We start from the raw sequence: 18635 nt of genomic DNA, 5'->3' as shown, positions 1-18635 counted from the left end.
TTCACGGTCAGGGCGGCTAGGGTCTGGAACCAGCTTCCAAGTGAGGTGGTGCAGGCTCCCACCCTGGGGGTTTTTAAGAGGAGGTTGGATGACCACCTTATTGGGGTCATTTGACCCCAGTGCTCTTCCTGCCATGGCAGGGGGTCGGACTAGATGATCTGCTCAGGTCCCTTCCGACCCTAGAAACTATGAAACTAAGGACTTGGCTCCCTCCATGCTGTGGCGAGCCCAGCCCTGGGCGGGCGGGGAGACCCATATTGCAGCCTCGCAGCAGGTGCTGCCCTCTGTGCCCGCAACCAGTGGCATGTGCTGCCCTGCACCCTCCAGTGCCCCTGGGGTGCAGCCGAGACCCCTGCGGGGAGATCAGGACCCCCACGGCGCTTGGCCCTAACCAACCTAACGTGCAAGCTCAGCCCTGCCCTGCTGTCGCCCACGGACGGCCCCCCCCAGCCCCCGGGAAGGCCAGGCAGCTCCTCCTTGTCCGTGCCGGGGGACTCGGCTCCTACTGTGGCCCAAGGTCCAGGCACGGTGACCTCAGGACACGCTGCAGCGACGGCCGAGGGGAGCCAAGTGGAGGGGCCTGGGGGCCGTCTGGGACTGGGGTGCCCTGCTGACGGGGGAGAGTCCGGCCTGAGCCCCCCCGTGCAAGGGGAGCCGGGAGCAGCCGAACCTCGTCCGGCTCCACTCCTGTCCCAGTCGCGGCTGCAGGGATGGGGATGTCTTTATGGACGGGAGCCCCTCATACTGCACCCCTGGGAACAGGCCGGCAGCCCTGGCATCGCTGCCAGCGCCGGGACAGGAGGCTGGGGGTAAACGCTGCACCCAAAGCCCTCGGCATTAACCTGCCGCTTGGACGTGAGGCCCCGGCCCTGAATCACGCCGGCTTGCAGGGCTGGGGCACTGCGGTGCGTCCCTTCCCACGGCCCCCATGTGCTCGCTGTGTGCGCCATGCTGCTCGTCAGAGCCTCGTTAACCCTGCGCCGTTAGCAGGCCAGGGACCGAGGGCTGGGTGCAGGCCAGGAAGCTAACGGTAAACAAGCCGGGGTGGTTTATCCATGCCACGGTGCAGGGGGCACGGGGGGGCAGGAGCAAGAGGCTGGCACCCCCCCCCGGCCGGTCACGGCGGAAGCTTCCGGCAGCCGCGGCAGTTGGGCGTTCTAGCAGTTGCAGCGGGGGAAGGGGCGGCGAGTGGGGGGAGAGGGCTCGAGCCGTGTTGCCGGACGCCTGGTGCCCTTGGTGATTTAGGAGCCTCGACGGGCTCGTGGGGCCTGCACTGGGCAGGGGCGGGGGGCAGAGCTGGTGGGGAAAGGCCGGATGTTGTGGAGCTGCAGGCAGGGCCAGGCCTCGTTAGGGATCCTTGAATGAGCTTTTCTTGCCCCGGAGGAGAAGGGGCCGCCGGGGCGATGGCGACGGACAAGCGGCACGAGTTCCTGGAGAGCTGCGCGACGCTGGCGCTGCGCTGCAGGCCCGACAAGTGGGCCAAGCTGCTGGGCAGCGAGGAGGGCAGCACCGCGCTCACCGAGTTCTTCGACAAGCAGGACGTGCTGGCACTGGTGCTGACCCTCAGCCCCGCCGGGCAGCTCGTGCCCTGCCTCGACTTCCCGCCCGCCCTCAAGGGCAAGGGCATCTACTTCGTGAAGAAGAAGAGGGAGAACATCACCCGCGACAACTGCCGCACCGGGCTGCTGGTGGGGGACCTGGGGCCCTCGCCCGTGGAGCAGCTGATCGCCGCGGTGGAGGAGGTGGGCACCCGCCGGGCTGCGAGGGGCGAGCCGGCTCCTCCGGAGCAGGGCAAGGTCCCGGCACCCTAGTGTCCCCCGGGTGCGGCGGTGCCGGTGCTGGACTGACCGTGCGCTCGCTCCTAGGTCGTCTACTCGCTGTTCCTGAAGGAGGGGAACCTGAGCGGGTGGCCCCACGTGGTCTCCGAGGACGTGGTGAAGCAGGCCCACCGGCTGAAGAACGAGATGTTCGTCATGGGGGGCAAGATCCAAGGGAAGACGCTGCTCCCCCTCCCCAAGCACCTGGAGGATCTGGACGGCTCCTGCACGCTGCTGGGCAGGTGAGCGCGGGGCGGGCTGCCCTCCGCGGTCGGGGGCTGCGCAATGCAGGCGGGTGCCGCACCACGCCATGGGGCCCCTTGCATGACCGCAGGCTGGATCGTCTTGGTGACGCTTGCCTGGCTGCGGCCCGAGCTGGTCAGGAGGCCGCGTGTGGGGAGGGCAGGGTCCCCGTCGGGTGGCCATGGTTTGGCCGGCAGGTCACGGGGTGCGGCCATTGCCTTGCAGTCTCCCCGCTGCACTGGACAGCACCTTGCTGCACAGCATCGAGACCACCATCATTGACTGGTCCCACCAGATCCGGGACGTCCTGAACAAGGACTCGGCACAGCCCTTGCTGGATGGCTCCAACCCGCTGCCCAGGGTGGAGTTCGACTTCTGGTGCACCCGGCTGAGGAACCTGGAGTGCATCTACGAGCAGGTAGTGCCCCCCACCCCGCACCGGCGCCACGTCACCCCAGTGCGCAGGAGCCCCTCGTTCACCCACTGTCCTGCCCCAGCTGCTCTCTGTGCACGTGACTATGATCACCAACGTGCTGAAGAAGGCGAAGAGCTGCTACTGGCCGGCGCTCAAGGCTGTTTTCAAGGATGTCAATGCAGGTAGGGGCTGGGGCTGGGGCTGGGGCGGGCTTGGGCTGGGGGCTCCAGCACTGCGGCCTCCGTGCTCACCCCGGCTGCTCCGGCCGCTTGCTGCAGGGCTGAAGGAAGCCAGTGACATCGACCTGTACCTGAAGCCGCTCCGGGTGCTGCTGGAGGAAACGGAGCAAGTGGACTATGCCCAGGTACCGGCATGCTGTGGCCACGGGACGTGGCTGTCTCAGTCCCTGGCTTCCCTGCGTCAGTGCAGCAGTCGGAGGGCAGGGCAGGCCAGGCCCAGGCACTGAACGGCTGCTGGGGCAGCAGCCCTCAAGTGAGCACATCCCAGGGCTCTGGATGCTGGCAGTGGAACAGCTTGGCCTGGGCAGGCCCTGCATGAGCTCCCTGCCCCTTAGCCCTCACCTTATGCCACCGTGCAAGTGGCCTGGTGCCAGCCCAACATGGCCCCACTGTCGTGCCCAGCACATGCTGTCGTGTGCCGACCGTCTCCCCCGCATCCAACGTGCCTGTTTCCCCCTCAGCTGCCACCCTACATCGACCAGGTCCTGTACACGGTCTGCCTGGTGTGGGCCAACTCAAGGCACTACAGCACGCCCTCCCGCATCATCGTCATCCTGCAGGAGATCTGCAACCTCTTCATCGAGCTGGTATGCCCGGGGCACGGGCTCCCCCGCCTTGGCCAGCCCATGGGGCTGCGCTATGTCCAGTGGCAGGCGGCCGCTGCTCTCTCCTTTCACCTCCTCTTTGTGCCCGAGGTGGCACCAACCAGGGCACGTTCCCTCTTCAGACCCGGTGGCCCCGTGCTGTGGGCAGCTGCCTCTCAGGAGGCTGCGTCGGGAGCACGTGCGTCCCTGGCCGGGGGCCGGGGGCCGGGGGCCGAGGTGGTGTGGGGGGGAGCTGGCGCCAGAGCACACTGCCACCTTTCACCCCATTCAGACCCGGAACTTCCTGAGCCCAGAGGAGGTGATGAAGGGCCTGCAGGGTGAGATCGAGGAGATCCTGGACGGGATCAGGCTGAGCATCACCGTCATCGAGAAGCTGTACCGGACCTACGACGCCTGCTGCTCGGACGCCATGCCCGCCTTCTTCCAGGCATGCTGCTCTGGGGGCACGGGTCACTGGACCCCTTCACTCTCTCATGCCTTCCTGCCCTGACCACAGCCTGCTCCCCTTCCAGGACAAGGAGCTGCGGCTCTGGGAGTTCCCCTCCTCTCTCGTGTTTGGCAGGATGGACTCGTTCCTGCACCGGCTGAAGACCATCGAGGTGAGCAGGGACTTGGGCTGTGCCCAGTGCGTTCATGTCCTCCCTGCCCAGCCCCGGGGAGCAGGAGGGGTCTGCAGGGCAGCTGGAGCCCCGTGCTGCGCCATGCCGTGCCCTCCAGGCACAGGGGCTCCCCCAGAGAACAGCGATGCAGCAGAGCCATGCACTGGTTAGGGAGCGGACTGATGCCAGTGGGCTTGCCGTGAGCACTAGCAGTCCTGAAGCATCAGGCACCTGCTGACCCAGGCCTCAGCTTCTCCCTCTGGGAAATGGGCGTACGCCTCCATGCAGGCTCAGAAGCCCTCTGCCGTGTGGGGGCCTGTGCCCCACAATCTCTCTCATCTGTTTAGCGCCCATGTTCTTCCCTCCGATCACCCATTTGGCAGCCTCCGTCTGGCCCTGGCCGGCTGCTGCTACCAGCCCGGTACAGCAGGACCGTGCTGGCTACAGGATCACGCGACTCTTTCTGCCCGGCAGGAGCTGTATGTGATGGCCGTGGAATTCCTGAAGCTGGAGAAGATCGAGCTGGGGGGCGTGCGAGGAAACATCCTTGGGAATATGGTGTTCCAGATTTACGAGGAGGTCTCTGAGCTCATCAAGGTGTTTGCTGACTGCAAATATGATCCCTTGGATCCTGCGGAAGAGGTGAGTGGCTGTTGGTGCCAAGCGCTGGCTGGTTTTCAATCGATCAATGACTTGCCTTGAGCAAGCCACTGGATCTGCATGTGGAGCAGTCACCATGGCAACAAATGCATTTAGTTGAGTGATGGGAGCGTTCCTTGGGTTGCAACGAGCCAATCTGCCGGCTGCCTGCCCGAGCAGAAACTGCTCCCTGGCCGTGCTAATCCCCGTGCTTTGCCTTGGCAGCAATTTGATGTGGACTTTGCGGAGTTTCAGACCAAAGTCCAGGACCTGGACAGGAGGCTGGCTACCATCTTCTGCCAAGGATTCAGTGACTGTAACAGTTTTGAGTCCGCTGTCAAGGTACGCATGGACGTGTGCAGCTCACGCACCCACCTCTAGCAGGGTGGCAGTGCACGCACCGCTGGGGAGAGCATCCTGGTGGGGCTGGTGCCAGGTCTGCACAGGGATAGCGCTCGTGCCCGCCAGGGACAGGTGCATTTGGAGTAAGTGAGAAGCACCCACCCAAATCTGTGGGTGTCGGCATGAGCCACCTCGCAGAGGCCTGGTTCTCAGGTGGGGTGCTCGAGGGAGACAGTAGATGAGCATGGAAATGTTGGAGCTGGCAGAAACAGTTTCAGGGCAAGGATTTCCCATTAGAAAATGCAATTTTGTGGAAATGAAACCATCTGGTGGGAACACTGCCACAGGGCCCAGGGGCTGTGGGATTCAGAGTCTGCAAGAGACAGTGGTGTGGGAAGAGGTGAAGCTCTACCGCTTGTGCGCAGGGTGGTCAGACTGTGGGACCTTCGGGACAGTACAACACAATTCCAGCACGGGTTGCACAGAGGGGAAAGCCTGGCGAATCGTTTGGGCTTGTCTCGTTCCATTTTGATACTCCCGGAAAGTTTGTTCTGACTTTGGTGGGATTCATGTTGACTCCTCTAGTCTTGCAAATGTAGGAACCATTCAGTATAATGATACAGGGGCAAAAGGGAATGGGATTGACACTCCCAAAACAAGGCACTCTTACTTTACTGACCTCCTTCCACGGCAGCACCAGCACCAGCACTTGGGTTTTTGGAGCAAGGTTTCCTTTGGTTGCGAAATGCTAGTTTAGGTGCTCCCTGGACTTTCCACACTTACCACCAGGGAGAAGGGAGGCCACAGAGCTGCAATGGTCTGTGGAGGTGGCGGGTCTTTAGCTGGCACAGTAGGGGAAGGGCACCATGAGCTCCTAGTGTGACTACCACGATTTACTGAGAGCTGTGCCAGTGGCTACACTGCAGTGGAAACAGCGCAAACTTGGTTCTTTAGCTCGTCCACATGTTCGCATCCCTCCTGGACCGACCTCTGATCAAGACAGAAGCATCACCTCGCTACTTGACCCTGCTGGAAATGTTTAATGCTGAACTGGACAATGCCAAGGTCATGTATGATGCCCAGGTAGTGTCCATCCAGTCGAGCAGAGGCCCTCTGCCCATCAACAAGAACATGCCCCCTGTCGCCGGGCACCTGAAGTGGGCTCTGGAGCTCCAAGAGAGGCTGGATGTGCAGATGAGGGAGCTGCAAGCCATCAGTCACCCGTAAGTAGCCGTCCTGCACCGCGTGCTGCAGGGCACTCCTCTCCGGGTACATGCCACAGGGCGGGTGCTGCTGGAAGCAGGGATCGAATCCCACACTCCGCCGACGCACCTCACTCGGGTCGTTACCTCCGGCAGCATCATGGTCAGCGCTGAGGCTAAGCTGGTGCACGAGAAGTACAGGGAGATGATACGTTTGCTGCAGAATTACCGTGACCAGATCTACGAGGAGTGGATAGGCCAGGTGGATGCTGACTGCCAGTTCAACCTGGAGCAGCCTTTGCTGCAGAGGGATCTGGACTCCATGCTCCTAAGGGTCAACTTCAGCAAGAAGGTCGGTGTGTCCTGCGCTCCCACGTGGAGCCATCCTGCCGAAGTCGGCCGGGGCAGGTGTGAAGTCTGTGTAGAGGCTGCATGGGCCCAGATCCCTGCTACTGCTTGTGTCACCTGTGACCCACATGGACTTCCCCCGATTCACTCACAGGATTTGTCCTTACAAAGTGACTACAAGTTTTGCCTGTGCTGACAGGTGCTTCGTTCTGCCCTTGTATCTTGCAGCTCGTTGCTGTTCTCCGGGAAGTCAAGTACTTGAATTTCCAGCAGCAGAAGGATATTCCAGAGAGTGCCGAGAGCCTCTTTGCTCGTAACGAGACTTTCCGCAAGTTTGTGGACAACTTGGATCTCATCGTGGGTTGGTACAACAAGGTATGTTGGAAACCCGGGAGAACGTACAGCCAAGCAAGAAAGCATCCTCCATCTCCTTGTCCCTGTAAGAGCTAGTTTTCAGTCTGTCACAGCCGGGTCAAACCTTACATTAGGCAATGGGCTGTCTTGTAGAACGGGCTTTACAAACCCGTAGTGCTTGGACACGCTAATCAGGGTGCCGTGTGCTGTGAGCACCACTTCCCGCCTGGAGCCGCAGGAGACGGCAGCCCTGGGGCTTTGGCCGCCTGAGTGTCCCTGAGCAAACCACCCTCCACTGTGCCGGCCACGCTGCCCCCCCCGGCCGGGGCTGCAGCCAGATGGATTTGGGGCACAGGTGCTCGGGCCAGACCGGCTTTTGGCGGTGAGGGCTGCAGCCTCCCCTTGGCCCCAGGGAGCAGCCTGGGCCCTCAGCCACAGACGCTGCTGTTTCCAGATCAGGTTGACGGTGCTGCCGGTTGAGCTTCCTCTGATAAAGGAGGAGCTGGAGGAGACGGACGCCAAGCTGAAGATGGCTGAAACCATGCTGTTCTGGAGCAGCGAAGGTAGAGCCAGCTGCCTCTGCTCCACCCAGCACAGCTCCCTCGCACACCCGGGGGTGGCCCGGAATTCCCCATCTCACATCAGCCCCAGGCTCGGCTCAGCTCGTGGCTCCCATGCCGGGCTGACCTCGTGGAGAAGAGGCAGGCTGCTGCCAGCCAGGCCCGGGGAGGCCAAGGGCTCTGTGCTGTCTGAGGCAGGGGGAGAACGGGCAGTGGGGCTTCCTGGGACATGCCCTGGCACCCCTGCCTTTAGCTGAACACGCACACGGGAGAGCCGAAATCCCCGGCAAGGCTGATCCTCATACAACAGCCTCTCAGTCAGACCCATTGGCAGCTGTTTGAGGTCTCTCAGCCGCCCACACGGTTTCTCTCAGGGGCTATGGAGTACATCCAGGAGATGAGAGATGGTTTATACAACTTAGAGGCGAGAATCCAGAAAACCAAGCTAAACGTGGAGAACGTTGTCCAGCTCATGCAGGTGAGCGCTGGGTTTTGCAGGCACGTGGGCACTTCGGGCTCCTGAGGCCCAGGTGTCTCCAGCCGGCACAAAGGCATGGGCTGAAAGTTGGCGGGTCCTTGCAGGACTGGGCTGCCAGCCCTTTGTTTGAAAGGAAGGACAACAAGGAGACAGCCCTCTTGGACCTGGATGGGAAGGCGAGCAACTTAACCAAACGCTACACAGCCATTCAGGACGTAGGGCTGAAGATTCAGGCCATGCTGATGGTGAGAGGCTGGGAAAGCTCCTTGGGGTCCCGACTGCAATGGGTAGAGCTTACCCTTGCCTTTAGCATCTACCTACTGCCTGTCTCCAAGCCGTCGCCCCCAGCATTTCCCCGAGCTAGGCTGTCCCCACGGCTCTTCGGACCGCCGGCTGGCCCAGCGGCTCTTCTTTTCTCAGGTTGCTATTGCAGACCCAAGGTAAAAGACCCCTCCCTAGCCGTTGTCCAGGAGAACTCAGGGACACTCGTAGCCCACCCCAAGGAACAGCCCTTTTCCAGGAACATTAGATGAGTCGTTCTTCCCCCTGGGCCGAGCTGGGGCTGTCGGAGGAGACATCTGGGAGGAGGGAGCTCGCCTTAGGAACCGGCAGCGAGCTCCGGGCTTGCAAGCGTGCAGATGCCCAGGCAAAGGGCTGACGGCTGTTCTGCTTGCAGGAGAACACAGACTTATTCAAGGCTGACAACACGTCCCGGACGTGGCTGAACTACGTGGAGTACGTGGACGACGCGGTCCTGGACGGATTCTTCCGGTTCGTTCACAACTCGCTCCAGTTCCTGCTCACCAACATGGCACCAGGGGTACGTGGCTGGGACCCTGCTGCCCTTGGCGAAATGCAAATGCAGGCACACGGGTAGCACGTGTGCCAGCACAGCCTTGGCGTGGGCTGAGGGACCTGCCATCACCACGCCTCGCGGGGCATCTCCCTCACAGCCCTGCCATTGCTGCGAGCTCAGTGCTGGGCTGTGAAGCCCGCTCCCCACAGTGACTTGTGTGATGGTGCCAGCCGGCGAGGCCACGTGAGAGCCGGCACTGCGAGGAGCAAGGGGGCAAGAGGCTCCGTCAGTCGCAGCCTGCCTGTTCCAGTAGCGCCCCTGGTCTTGGCACAGACGTCTCGCCTCCCGCTTCCCCATGCTGCCCTCCCAGTCCATCCCCGTGACCCCTTGAGCTGGGAGCCAGGCCCAGTGGGATGGGCGCAGACAGCACAGGGTCCTGCCCTCTGGGGATGAAATAAGAGCCAAGGAAGGGGGGCAATCAGCTGGGCCACAGAGACCCCCGAGGGGACGGCAAAGCAGCTGGCAAAGGTGCTGGCGGGCTGGTCAGGGCCGCCAGGGGAGGCAGCCGGTCTGCAGGGGACTGGGGGGGCAGGCAGTCAGCGACAGGGCTGATGGCCAGTGCTGCAGAGGCTGGACGATAACAGGCTCAGCGTTGCCTGTCCAGGCCAACGTCGCGCCACTGTTTGAGGTGCGCCTGGAGCTGTACGGAGACGACCTCTGCTACCGCCCGTCCCTGGAGGTGGGGGCGGAGAACGGCTTCCTGGAGCTGGTGGAAAATCTCACAAACAACATCTACGAAGCAGCCAGGTTCATCCCCCGCCTGGCCCAAGGCAAACGGAGCTACAAGGTGCGTCCCTCTGCCTTGGGCTCCCCCTCTCGACAGGGCCCATGCGAGCCGCTTGCCCCCCTGGGGGGCTGGGTTGCACTGCAGGGGGGCATGGGGGCAGCACTGGTTGGACTGAATTTACTGCCTGGTTTTGGCTGGAAAATAAACCAGGGGCAGATTCCTGAGCCCGGCGTGGGGCTTTGGCATTCTCCAGGAGCTCGGGCACCTGGGTCTCACTCCCTGCTCAGGTGAAGGCTCAACCACTGATACCCAGTGGGACAGCGTCTCCAGGAGGGGCTGAGATCTCCCCGAGCAGTCCTTTGTGGCATTGGGGCATGTAGCCCCGACTCGACCACGCATGCAGCCCATGCCTTGCAGAGCAACCTGGAGGATATGTCGGACCTGCTGGAGATGCGGGAGGAGGTGGTGTCCCTGGCCATCAGCGCTATGAAGCAGGGGGAGGAGTACGAGGACTCCTTCGAGAAGTACAGCTACCTGTGGATGGACAACCCCCGCGAATTCATGCAGCAGTTCCTCACGTTCGGCCGCGGGCTCACGCTCGAGGAGCTGGAGTCCCATGCGGAGGAGTATCTGCCGCACACCCCACCACCCCTGCAGCAGTTCCAGCTGCAGGTGAGGCCCCTCCAGCCCCTTGCATTAGGTCCGTCCATCTTTCTGCAGGGGGGTAAAGGTGCCCTATGGCCCTCCACATCCCCCCCGGGCAAAGCTGGGACTCCTGTCCATCTGCAGCCGGCTACAGGGCAGGCAATTCCCATCAGACACGCTGCAGCGAGGGGCATTTAGGGCAGGTCCTTGCTGCTTTGCACGGGTGCCCACGTGCCCCCGGCTGGGTAGCAGCCTCCATCCAGAGGAGCCTTCTGCACCCATGCTGCTCTGGTGAGAGCGGGGCCACAGGGTCCAGCAGTCCCCAAGACCGCACGCTCCCCATCAGTGAGTGCACGCTGGGCTGGGGCTCCTGTGCCTGGAGGTGGGAATGGTCCCTCCCAAGGCTTTGCTATTGGGGATCTCCCTCGGTGGCACAGCCACGGCAGCCCTGGGGTGGCTACCCAGGCGTCATTTGTGCATGTGCCTGTAGATCAATCTGTATGAGAAGCTGTACGAGGAGGTGTCCAAGTTCGAGAACATGAAGGTGTTCAGTGGCTGGCTGCAGAGTGACTGCCGCCCCTTCAAGCAGACGCTCCTCAACACCATCAAGCGCTGGAGTCTCATGTTCAAGCAGCACCTGGTCGACCACGTCACAACCAGGTAGAGGGGCACAGCAAGCCACCCTGGCGCAGCGGGGGCGAGCCGGGCCGGGCCGGCCTTTCCCGGCACTGCTAATGACCGACCGGGTGAGTCGCAACGGGGAGGTGGTAACGGGTCATGTCTGTCCGGAGATCCGCACCACGGATGGTCGGGACCTGCCGCGTCTGTCCTGTGGGAAACCTGCCCTTGTGGGTCCCAGTGTGGGAAGGCTGTGGCCCAAGGGAGGAAGGCTGCTCGCCCGCCTGGCTGCTGGGCCTGTCTCGGGGATGACTGCAGGAGCCTTGCCTTGCTGGCTCCTGTGGACCCCTTGCCTCCCTTGCAGCCTCCAGGACCTAGCGGATTTCATGAAGGAAGCAAGCGTGGGCTTGACTAAGCCCCTGAAGGAAGGTGACTATGACGGGCTGGTGGAGGTGATGGGACACCTGATGAGGGTCAAAGACCGGCAGGCATCAACAGACCAGATGTTTGAGCCCCTGAAGCAAACCATCGAACTCCTCAAGACCTACGGGGAAGAGATGCCGGAGGAAATCCACATGCAACTGCACGTAGGTTGTTGAACACAGCAGCTGGTTGTGCAGCGTGGCCCGTGGGGTTCCTCGGGCCATCTGCCCATGCCCGTGGCTCCGGAAGGCTGAGACCCAATGCAGCCATGCCTTCGTTATGTGGGCAGGGGCAGCACAGCACTTCCCACTGGAAACAGCCAAAATCAATCACCGCATTGCTAAACCTCCTGCTGATTCAGCTGTGGCTGCATGCTAAGTGTCCTAGAAAGCAGAGCAGCCATGGGGGTTCCCTGCCATGTGGAGGACAAGCTGGTGATGGGAAGGAGCTTAGGGCTGGTTAGGCAGGGCCAGGCCGGGCTGGGCCGAGGGCGTGTGCCTGGTACCAGGTGCTGCCCAGGGTGGTGCAGAGAGCTGCACAAGGGGCAGTGGTGCCATCACCTGCCCGGGCTCCAGGCACTGGGGCAAGAGGGAGTTTGAGTCTATCCTGCAGGACGTGTCACCGGGGAGTTTCTCGTGCCACCACCCTGCCCACAGGCCCAGCCTCGGTCAGTCCTTGGCCACGTTCTTTCATTTTCATTGGCACAAATTGGTTTGTGTTCTCTGCAAATTCCAGCCCTACCCATCCCCCTCCTCGTCTTCCTTAGCGAGCACCCGTGGGATGGACGGTGGTGTCTGCTTGCGCCCTGAGGTGCAAGGTGGTGGGATGCTGATTGTCCTTGGCCTGCTGCAGGAGCTGCCGGAGCAGTGGAACAACACCAAGAAGCTGTCCTTCCAGGTGAAGCAGAACGTGGCCCCGCTGCAGGCTAATGAGGTCTCCATCATCCGCAGGAAGTGCCAGCAGTTCGAGGTACTGCGTGCTCTGTGCTGACTTGGCTTCTTGCCCGCGCTAGCGTGGGAGCAAAGCCAAGGAAGGTGACGGGTGCATTTCAGCCCTGGCCCCGGCCCTGGCCCCGGCCCTGGGCACGTCGCAGAACACAGCGCCTGCACCTGCAGTGCAGCTCTGGCACAGAAACAGCCATAAGACAATCGATCTGGACCCCCAACTGCTGTCTCATTTGTCTCAGACAGCTGGGCACATCACTGTTGTGCAAGGGGTGTAGGACCTGGGCTCGGGAGATGTCCCAGGGCTCGGGCCTTTCCTGGAAAGTGCCCTGCTAACAGCCCCTGGCTCTGAGTCCATGGGGGCTGGAGCCCGATCACCCTCTGCCCCCAGATGGAGATATCTCCGGGCAGGGAGAGCTTTTCAGGTGAGCGCCCTGAGCTCTTAAGGGCACCAGACAGCAGCGGTGACATTCTGCACGGCTGGGAATTTCCCAGCCATCCCACTGCGTGTTCATAACACAATAGCCTGGACGGGGAGCCTGGGGCCTAAGAGTCTGGTCCTGGGCCCTTGCTCACAGCTGCTGTCCCAGCAGCAGCCCGTTGCCCGGCAAGGGTGCTAGTAAATGGTAGGGAAGTATTTGGTAGCCATGTTGGTCTGAGACAAAAAAGAAATGCAAAAAACTCTAGAACTCTTGGTTCAGAGATGACACCTTTTATTAGACCAACTAAGAAATTGCAAAAAAATGACCTTTTAAAATAAATGGCAGATAAACTCCGGTGGCCAGGATAGCCGCTGCAGTTGCTCCCCGCTGCTGGAGCAGCGCTGCCTCGGGGTCTTGTCTCAGCCTCACTCAGACCCCGGGTCCCTGGTGCTCCGCATGCAGCCCCCTCCCACGTGTCCGCTCACTCTCTGCTTCCTCACAGGTGCGACAGCACGAGTTCAGGGAGAAGTTCAGAGAAGAGGCCCCCTTCACTTTTACGGATCCGGATCCATACCAGTCCTTGAACAAGGTAATGCTCAGAGAAGGGAGGGTCTGGGGGCAAATCATCCTCCACACGTCCCTGCAGAGGTGACAGGCACGAGGTCCCGGGTGCCCGTGCTCTGTGTGGTGTCCTCCACCTGGCACTGAGCTCTGCTGTGCCCAGGGCCGTGGGAGAGGGCATGGCTGGTGGAGAAGCTGGGCCCTGGCTGCGTATCCTGCAAGAGGGGGACCCAGGCTGGGGCAGCAGGAAGCTGGGCTGCTGCTCTGCACGTGGCAGGGAGGTTTGCTGCCCCCAGCTTGCGCTCCCCAGGACTCGCTGCAGGGACCTGGGGCCTGCAGCTGGGGACACACTCGACCCCAGCAGGGACACTGCCGCTCTCGGAGCGCCTCGCTGAGCATGGCGCAGCGGCAGCTCCCGTGGCCAAGGCCTTTTGTGTTCTCCTCACCAGCAACAGAAGAGCATCACCACAATGGAGAGCAACATGGAAGCCCTGGCCAAGTCCGCCGGGCTCTTTGAGGTGTCCGTCCCAGACTATAAACAGCTCAAATCATGCCACAAAGAAGTGCGTTTGCTCAAGGAGCTCTGGGATATGGTTGTCTTGGTAAGTGTGTCAAGCATGTCCTGAGGTGAGTGGTGTGCAGGGGCACATGTGTAGATGTGGGGCACAGGTGGTGTGCGTGTGTGCGCGCACGTGTCTCGGTACAGGGACCAGGTCCCAGGGGGGTGTCTGCACCCTGCAGTGACAGTTCCTGCAACCGGGGCCTGCCTGGCCCATGCACCCTGGCCCGTGCATTGCTGGAGGGGAGGGCTTTCCCTCTTCTGAAAGCCGCAGCCAGAGCTGAGAGGGGAACGTGTGTTTGGAAACATAGAACCAGCCTTTGCAAATGGTGCGGGCAGTGCAGCTGGTCTGTGACTGCAGGTGAACACGAGCATCGACGACTGGAAGATGACCAAGTGGAAAGACATCAATGTGGAGCAGATGGACATCGATTCAAAGAAGTTCGCAAAGGACATCAGGAGCCTGGACAAAGAGATGAGGAGCTGGGACGTGTTCATCGGGCTGGATAACACCGTGAAGAACATGATCACCTCCCTGCGGGCCGTGAATGAGCTGCAGAACCCCGCTATCCGGGACCGGCATTGGCACGAGCTCATGCAAGCGACCAAGGTAACCGTGCGGGCCTCGGGGCTGCCTTGAGCAAGCAGGGAGGTCCGGGGCGCAGGGACGGGGTGTTGCAGTCACAAGCGCTTGCAGTGCCCGAGTCCCTGAGTGGCCTTGGAAAGTGCGGCCCAAGGAGGCAGAGCTGAATGACTGCTTGTGCCATTTACAATGTCCTCCAAGTTCACAAGGGCCTAAGCCTGTTGCATCAGGGCTCCCAAAAGCACTGAATAAACCATGGTGGTAGAAAATCTGAGGACTGCACATGCTGCTCTGGAAGTTACTGCGTGCTTGTTAACTATATATTGACAACGTGCAAAAACAGAGCATTGTTTCAGCCAAAGCGCGAGGACACGGGGCTTTCAGCTTTGCTTCTGATTTCTCAACCCTGCTGCTTCTCCAGTGCTAGCTCCCTGGTATATATTTATCTAAGAATAAACAGATGTCACTAGCTGTCTTTCATTCGAGCAGGAATCCTGAAGAGAGGCAACAGTGGCCCAAAATAACCCGCCTTTTGCATGTTTGTTGGCCATGCATAAGGCTGTATTTCGTAGCCATCACAGGTGGGTTGCATTCTAGAAAATCCCAGCTCCTGGCACAGGCTGCATCTTTGAACAGACACCAAAGGGGAAATTCTCATGTGTCATGTGTGTTTGTGGTCTGGGGTCTTTTTCTGGCACAGCTGCACGTGTAATCTCTTTTTCCTAATGTGTAAAAATTGCCGAATTTGCGTGATCTATAGGGACTTGTGTATGTAAGTCCATTTTAATCAGGTACTGAACTCCAGAAACAACCTTCAGCAGCCGAAGCATTGAAGAGGTGTCTCCTGTTCTGCTCCAGGTGAACTTTACCATGTCAGATGAGACGACCCTGGCTGACTTGCTGCAGCTGAATCTCCACAAATTTGAAGATGAAGTTCGCAGCATTGTAGACAAAGCGGTGAAGGAGTCGGGAATGGAGAAGGTGCCGTATGTGCAGCTGAGTCTGTACCTGGCTGGCTGCTCCCACAGTGGAGCTAGCACGGTCTGAAGCTAGCGCTTTGTGTCCCCTCTGCTCAGCTCATGGGAGGCTGACGGTTGGCACGCAGTTCTCCTCCTGTGGGGAAGTGCTGCTGGCAGGATGTGGTGGGCTCCAGCGCGATCCTTCCCAAAGTGTGTGTTTCCCATTAGACTTTCTCCACTTTGAAAGCTGGAGCCGTGGGAGTATTTCTGTGTCTGCCTTGATTTGCAGGTGCTGAAGTCCCTGGACAGTACGTGGTCCACCATGCAGTTTGAGCACGAGCCTCACACCAGAACAGGCACCATGCTGCTCCAGTCCGACGAGGTGCTCATAGAGACCTTGGAAGACAACCAGGTGCAACTGCAGAACCTGATGACCTCCAAGTACCTGGCTCACTTCCTGAAGGAGGTGTCGAGCTGGCAGCGGAAATTATCGACGGCCGATTCCGTCATAAGCATCTGGTTTGAGGTACAGAGAACGTGGAGCCATCTGGAGAGCATCTTCATTGGCTCCGAAGACATCCGGAAGCAGCTGCCAGAAGACTCCAAGCGGTTTGATTTGATCGATAAAGATTTCAAAGTGAGCAGCCTTTCCTCCCTGCCCCAAGAGCCCTGGCCTACGGCACACACTGCAGCGTGAGGCAGAACCCGCCCCTCTTTTTTCTTGCAGGAATTAATGGCCAGTGCCATAAAAACCCCTAATGTAATCGAGGCAACAAACAAACCAGGGCTCTATGAAAAGCTGGAAGCCCTACAGAAAAGGTGAGCCATGGGCAGTGATGAAGTGGGGGGAGAAATCACTGATGTCTGCTCTCTGGCTGGAAGCCTTGAATTTCCACTGCAGCCCTGTTCGCCTGCCTGGCATTTACTCTGCAGACAGGAAAATATGTTTCCATTTCTCTCCCCCTCATTTTAGCTTGGCACTGTGTGAAAAGGCTTTGGCCGAGTACCTGGAGACCAAGCGCCTGGCTTTTCCCAGGTTCTACTTTGTGTCGTCTGCAGACCTGCTGGATATTTTATCAAATGGAAACGAGCCTGTTGAGGTAGGTCTAGTCCAAGGATGAAAGGCCTTTGCTGCTTGCATAGTATCTGGTTCTTGTGCTTTGGCTCAGATGTAGCAGGAGTCCAACATGACCGGGGTAGCGCCGCAAGGCAATGCAAAGTGTGAGGCATTTCTGTGTCCTGAGCAGCCACCTCTGCCCGCTCCCTTCCCAGGTGGGCCGGCACCTGGCCAAGCTGTTTGACAGCATAGCGAAACTCAAGTTCAAAATGGACCCAAACAACAAGCCCCTGAAGGTCGGTTTGGGGATGTACAGCAAGGAGGACGAGTACGTGGACTTTGACAAGGACTGCAACTGCTCCGGGCAGGTTGGTGGGTTTGGGGACCCCGTGCTCAAATCGCACTCCCTTGGGTATAAGCTCAGACCCCTCTGGCAGGTCACAGCAGGTCGCTTGGCCCAGGCATCCTGGGTGCACCTACGTGTGTGCTTTAATGCACACTAGCTGACTTTAATGTGCATTGAAGCATCACTTTAAAAAAAAAGGTGCTTTTTACTTAATGCACATTAAAATAGGCTAATGCACATTAAGCATCACTTTAATTAGTGTGCATTAAGACAGGCTAATGTAGATTATCCTAGTACCTCACAATGGAAGTACTAGATTTAATGCACATTAACTAAAGCATGGTAACGCACATGTAGACGCACCCTCAGGGCTCTGCTTATCGCAGTGGGACCACGGGATGCGATGCACATAGCGTCTTCACTGCAGAACATCCCCCAGTGAAAGGAGATGCCCAGTCTGTGTTTGCTCTGACCCCGTGTGTTGCCATTTGAGGCCAGACTCCATGTGGACACCACACAGCTCCTCCCCTGCTCTCAGCCAGGGTTTGCTCACGTGTGCTGTGTGCATGGCAGGCAGCGTGTGCGCGTCCTGGCTCTGAGCTGCCTCGTGTCTGTCGTGAAACTCCAGAAACCTGCAGCCAGGCAGGAAGCTGAATGCCACGGCCCAGCTGCCCTTGTCCCCTGCAGAGCACCTCCACAGAGAGAGGCAGGGAAACAGCCCCCACCCCACAGCACAGTGCCCTGGGCAGCCGGTTCCCGCTGTTCCCAAGGGCCCGTGCCGAGGGTGGCTGCACCTACAAATGAACATGTGGGTGAACACACATGCATCTGTCTGTGGCAAATGCCAAGCTTGCTAGGTGGCCAGTGGCCTTAGGGGAAGAGCTGCAGCTCCCGCACTTGGCCCACGGTCAGGCCTGCAGCTCAGCATCGGAGCCCACAAAAGGGGGAGGGAAGGGCAGAGGGCCAAGGCCACTCACTGGGCTGGGCTCGTCCCTAGGTGGAGATCTGGCTGAATCGCGTGCTGGAGAGGATGCGTGCCACACTGCGCCATCTCATCCCCGAGGCCGTGGTGACGTATGAGGAGAAGTCGCGTGAGCAGTGGCTGTTCGACTACCCTGCGCAGGTAGGTTTGTCTGATGGGGTTTGCACTGGCAAAATGAACAGGCGCAGGCAGCCACCTGGGCTCGGCGTGGAGGGCAGGATGCTACCATGCTTCACCCCAAGCCCAGGGCATGGCTCTGGTCAGCAGCACACCAGGGCAGCAGGACCAGTGTGGCCCCTTGGGATCCCGGCCAGACGAGCCCAGCAAAGTCCTGGCTCTGCTTGGGCTCCATCTGACCTGGCTGAAGGCAGGATTGAACCGCAGCGTTTCCCCCCGAGGCTGGGAACTGCTGCAGGACCTGGGGAGCCGCCGGGGGGGACCCCAACAGCTGTTGTGCATGGGAGCTCAGCTGCCAGCTAACAGATGCACTGGCTCCAGGGGCCCATCCAGCCGGGATGAAAGAGCTGGACAAGATGCCCCTCGTATGTGTGAGGGAGCCAGGCAGACCCGGGGCTGGAGCGGACGGAGGGTCTTCCTGAGATCTGAGTAGGCTGGGGCTGGAGCAGGGCCAGCTTTGCACCATGTGATCTTTGATTTCTCTGGTTTGCTCCTAAGAGTTGGGTTATTTAGCACCTGGGCCCAGGGGTCCCTCCACTAAGCACTGGTCTGAGCGCCGGCTGGGCTCCTGGCTACAGCAGGGGAGAGGGGAAGGGCCCCGAGGAGAGCAGGGCAGTCGTGTCGTAGAAGTGCCTCTGTGGTGGGTGCAGAGATCCCACCTCAGGAACTCAGTTGGGTATTCGTATCCCTCCGCTGTTTCCACCACATGAGGCGGGCCAGTAGGGGGTGCTCCTGCGTTGAGCCACCCACCTCCCTGCGCCCGACCACCTTCCAGGCTCCGAATGCCTCCCTAGAGGCGCCTTATGTCTGGCCGACCCCTCTCCCAGAGCACACTCGCTAGTCTGGGGGTAACGTGCCGCCACCACCCCAAGAATGGACTGTCTCGCGGCCCTGTGTCCTTGGGGTAACACAGGCCTAAAGTCCCACGGGTACTC

General features: G+C 60.3%; 1 protein-coding gene across 1 annotated transcript in view; it reads left to right on the top strand.

Moving 5' to 3' along the window:
* The first annotated feature begins 1403 nt into the window (after positions 1 to 1403).
* DNAH17 (dynein axonemal heavy chain 17) overlaps positions 1404 to 18635 on the top strand; it is a 45462-nt gene continuing 28230 nt past the window's right edge. The window contains exons 1-31 of the mRNA XM_019514867.1: positions 1404 to 1742; positions 1866 to 2059; positions 2286 to 2478; positions 2558 to 2657; positions 2754 to 2839; positions 3176 to 3301; positions 3591 to 3746; positions 3832 to 3918; positions 4393 to 4560; positions 4783 to 4899; positions 5854 to 6122; positions 6258 to 6453; positions 6678 to 6824; positions 7258 to 7366; positions 7738 to 7841; positions 7946 to 8086; positions 8518 to 8661; positions 9302 to 9484; positions 9842 to 10096; positions 10560 to 10729; positions 11052 to 11274; positions 11963 to 12079; positions 12979 to 13065; positions 13487 to 13639; positions 13958 to 14206; positions 15038 to 15160; positions 15428 to 15775; positions 15866 to 15957; positions 16112 to 16238; positions 16411 to 16563; positions 17539 to 17664. Coding sequence (XP_019370412.1) covers positions 1404 to 1742; positions 1866 to 2059; positions 2286 to 2478; positions 2558 to 2657; positions 2754 to 2839; positions 3176 to 3301; positions 3591 to 3746; positions 3832 to 3918; positions 4393 to 4560; positions 4783 to 4899; positions 5854 to 6122; positions 6258 to 6453; positions 6678 to 6824; positions 7258 to 7366; positions 7738 to 7841; positions 7946 to 8086; positions 8518 to 8661; positions 9302 to 9484; positions 9842 to 10096; positions 10560 to 10729; positions 11052 to 11274; positions 11963 to 12079; positions 12979 to 13065; positions 13487 to 13639; positions 13958 to 14206; positions 15038 to 15160; positions 15428 to 15775; positions 15866 to 15957; positions 16112 to 16238; positions 16411 to 16563; positions 17539 to 17664 — 5082 coding nt within the window. The remainder of the gene's footprint in view (positions 1743 to 1865; positions 2060 to 2285; positions 2479 to 2557; positions 2658 to 2753; positions 2840 to 3175; positions 3302 to 3590; positions 3747 to 3831; positions 3919 to 4392; positions 4561 to 4782; positions 4900 to 5853; positions 6123 to 6257; positions 6454 to 6677; positions 6825 to 7257; positions 7367 to 7737; positions 7842 to 7945; positions 8087 to 8517; positions 8662 to 9301; positions 9485 to 9841; positions 10097 to 10559; positions 10730 to 11051; positions 11275 to 11962; positions 12080 to 12978; positions 13066 to 13486; positions 13640 to 13957; positions 14207 to 15037; positions 15161 to 15427; positions 15776 to 15865; positions 15958 to 16111; positions 16239 to 16410; positions 16564 to 17538; positions 17665 to 18635) is intronic.

The sequence above is a fragment of the Gavialis gangeticus genome, unplaced genomic scaffold, assembly GCF_001723915.1.
Source record: "Gavialis gangeticus isolate Ggan-Ray unplaced genomic scaffold, GavGan_comp1, whole genome shotgun sequence".
Taxonomy (NCBI): domain Eukaryota; kingdom Metazoa; phylum Chordata; order Crocodylia; family Gavialidae; genus Gavialis; species Gavialis gangeticus.
The sequence above is the reverse complement of the archived record's forward strand: the minus strand, read 5'-3'. Positions and strand labels throughout refer to the sequence as shown.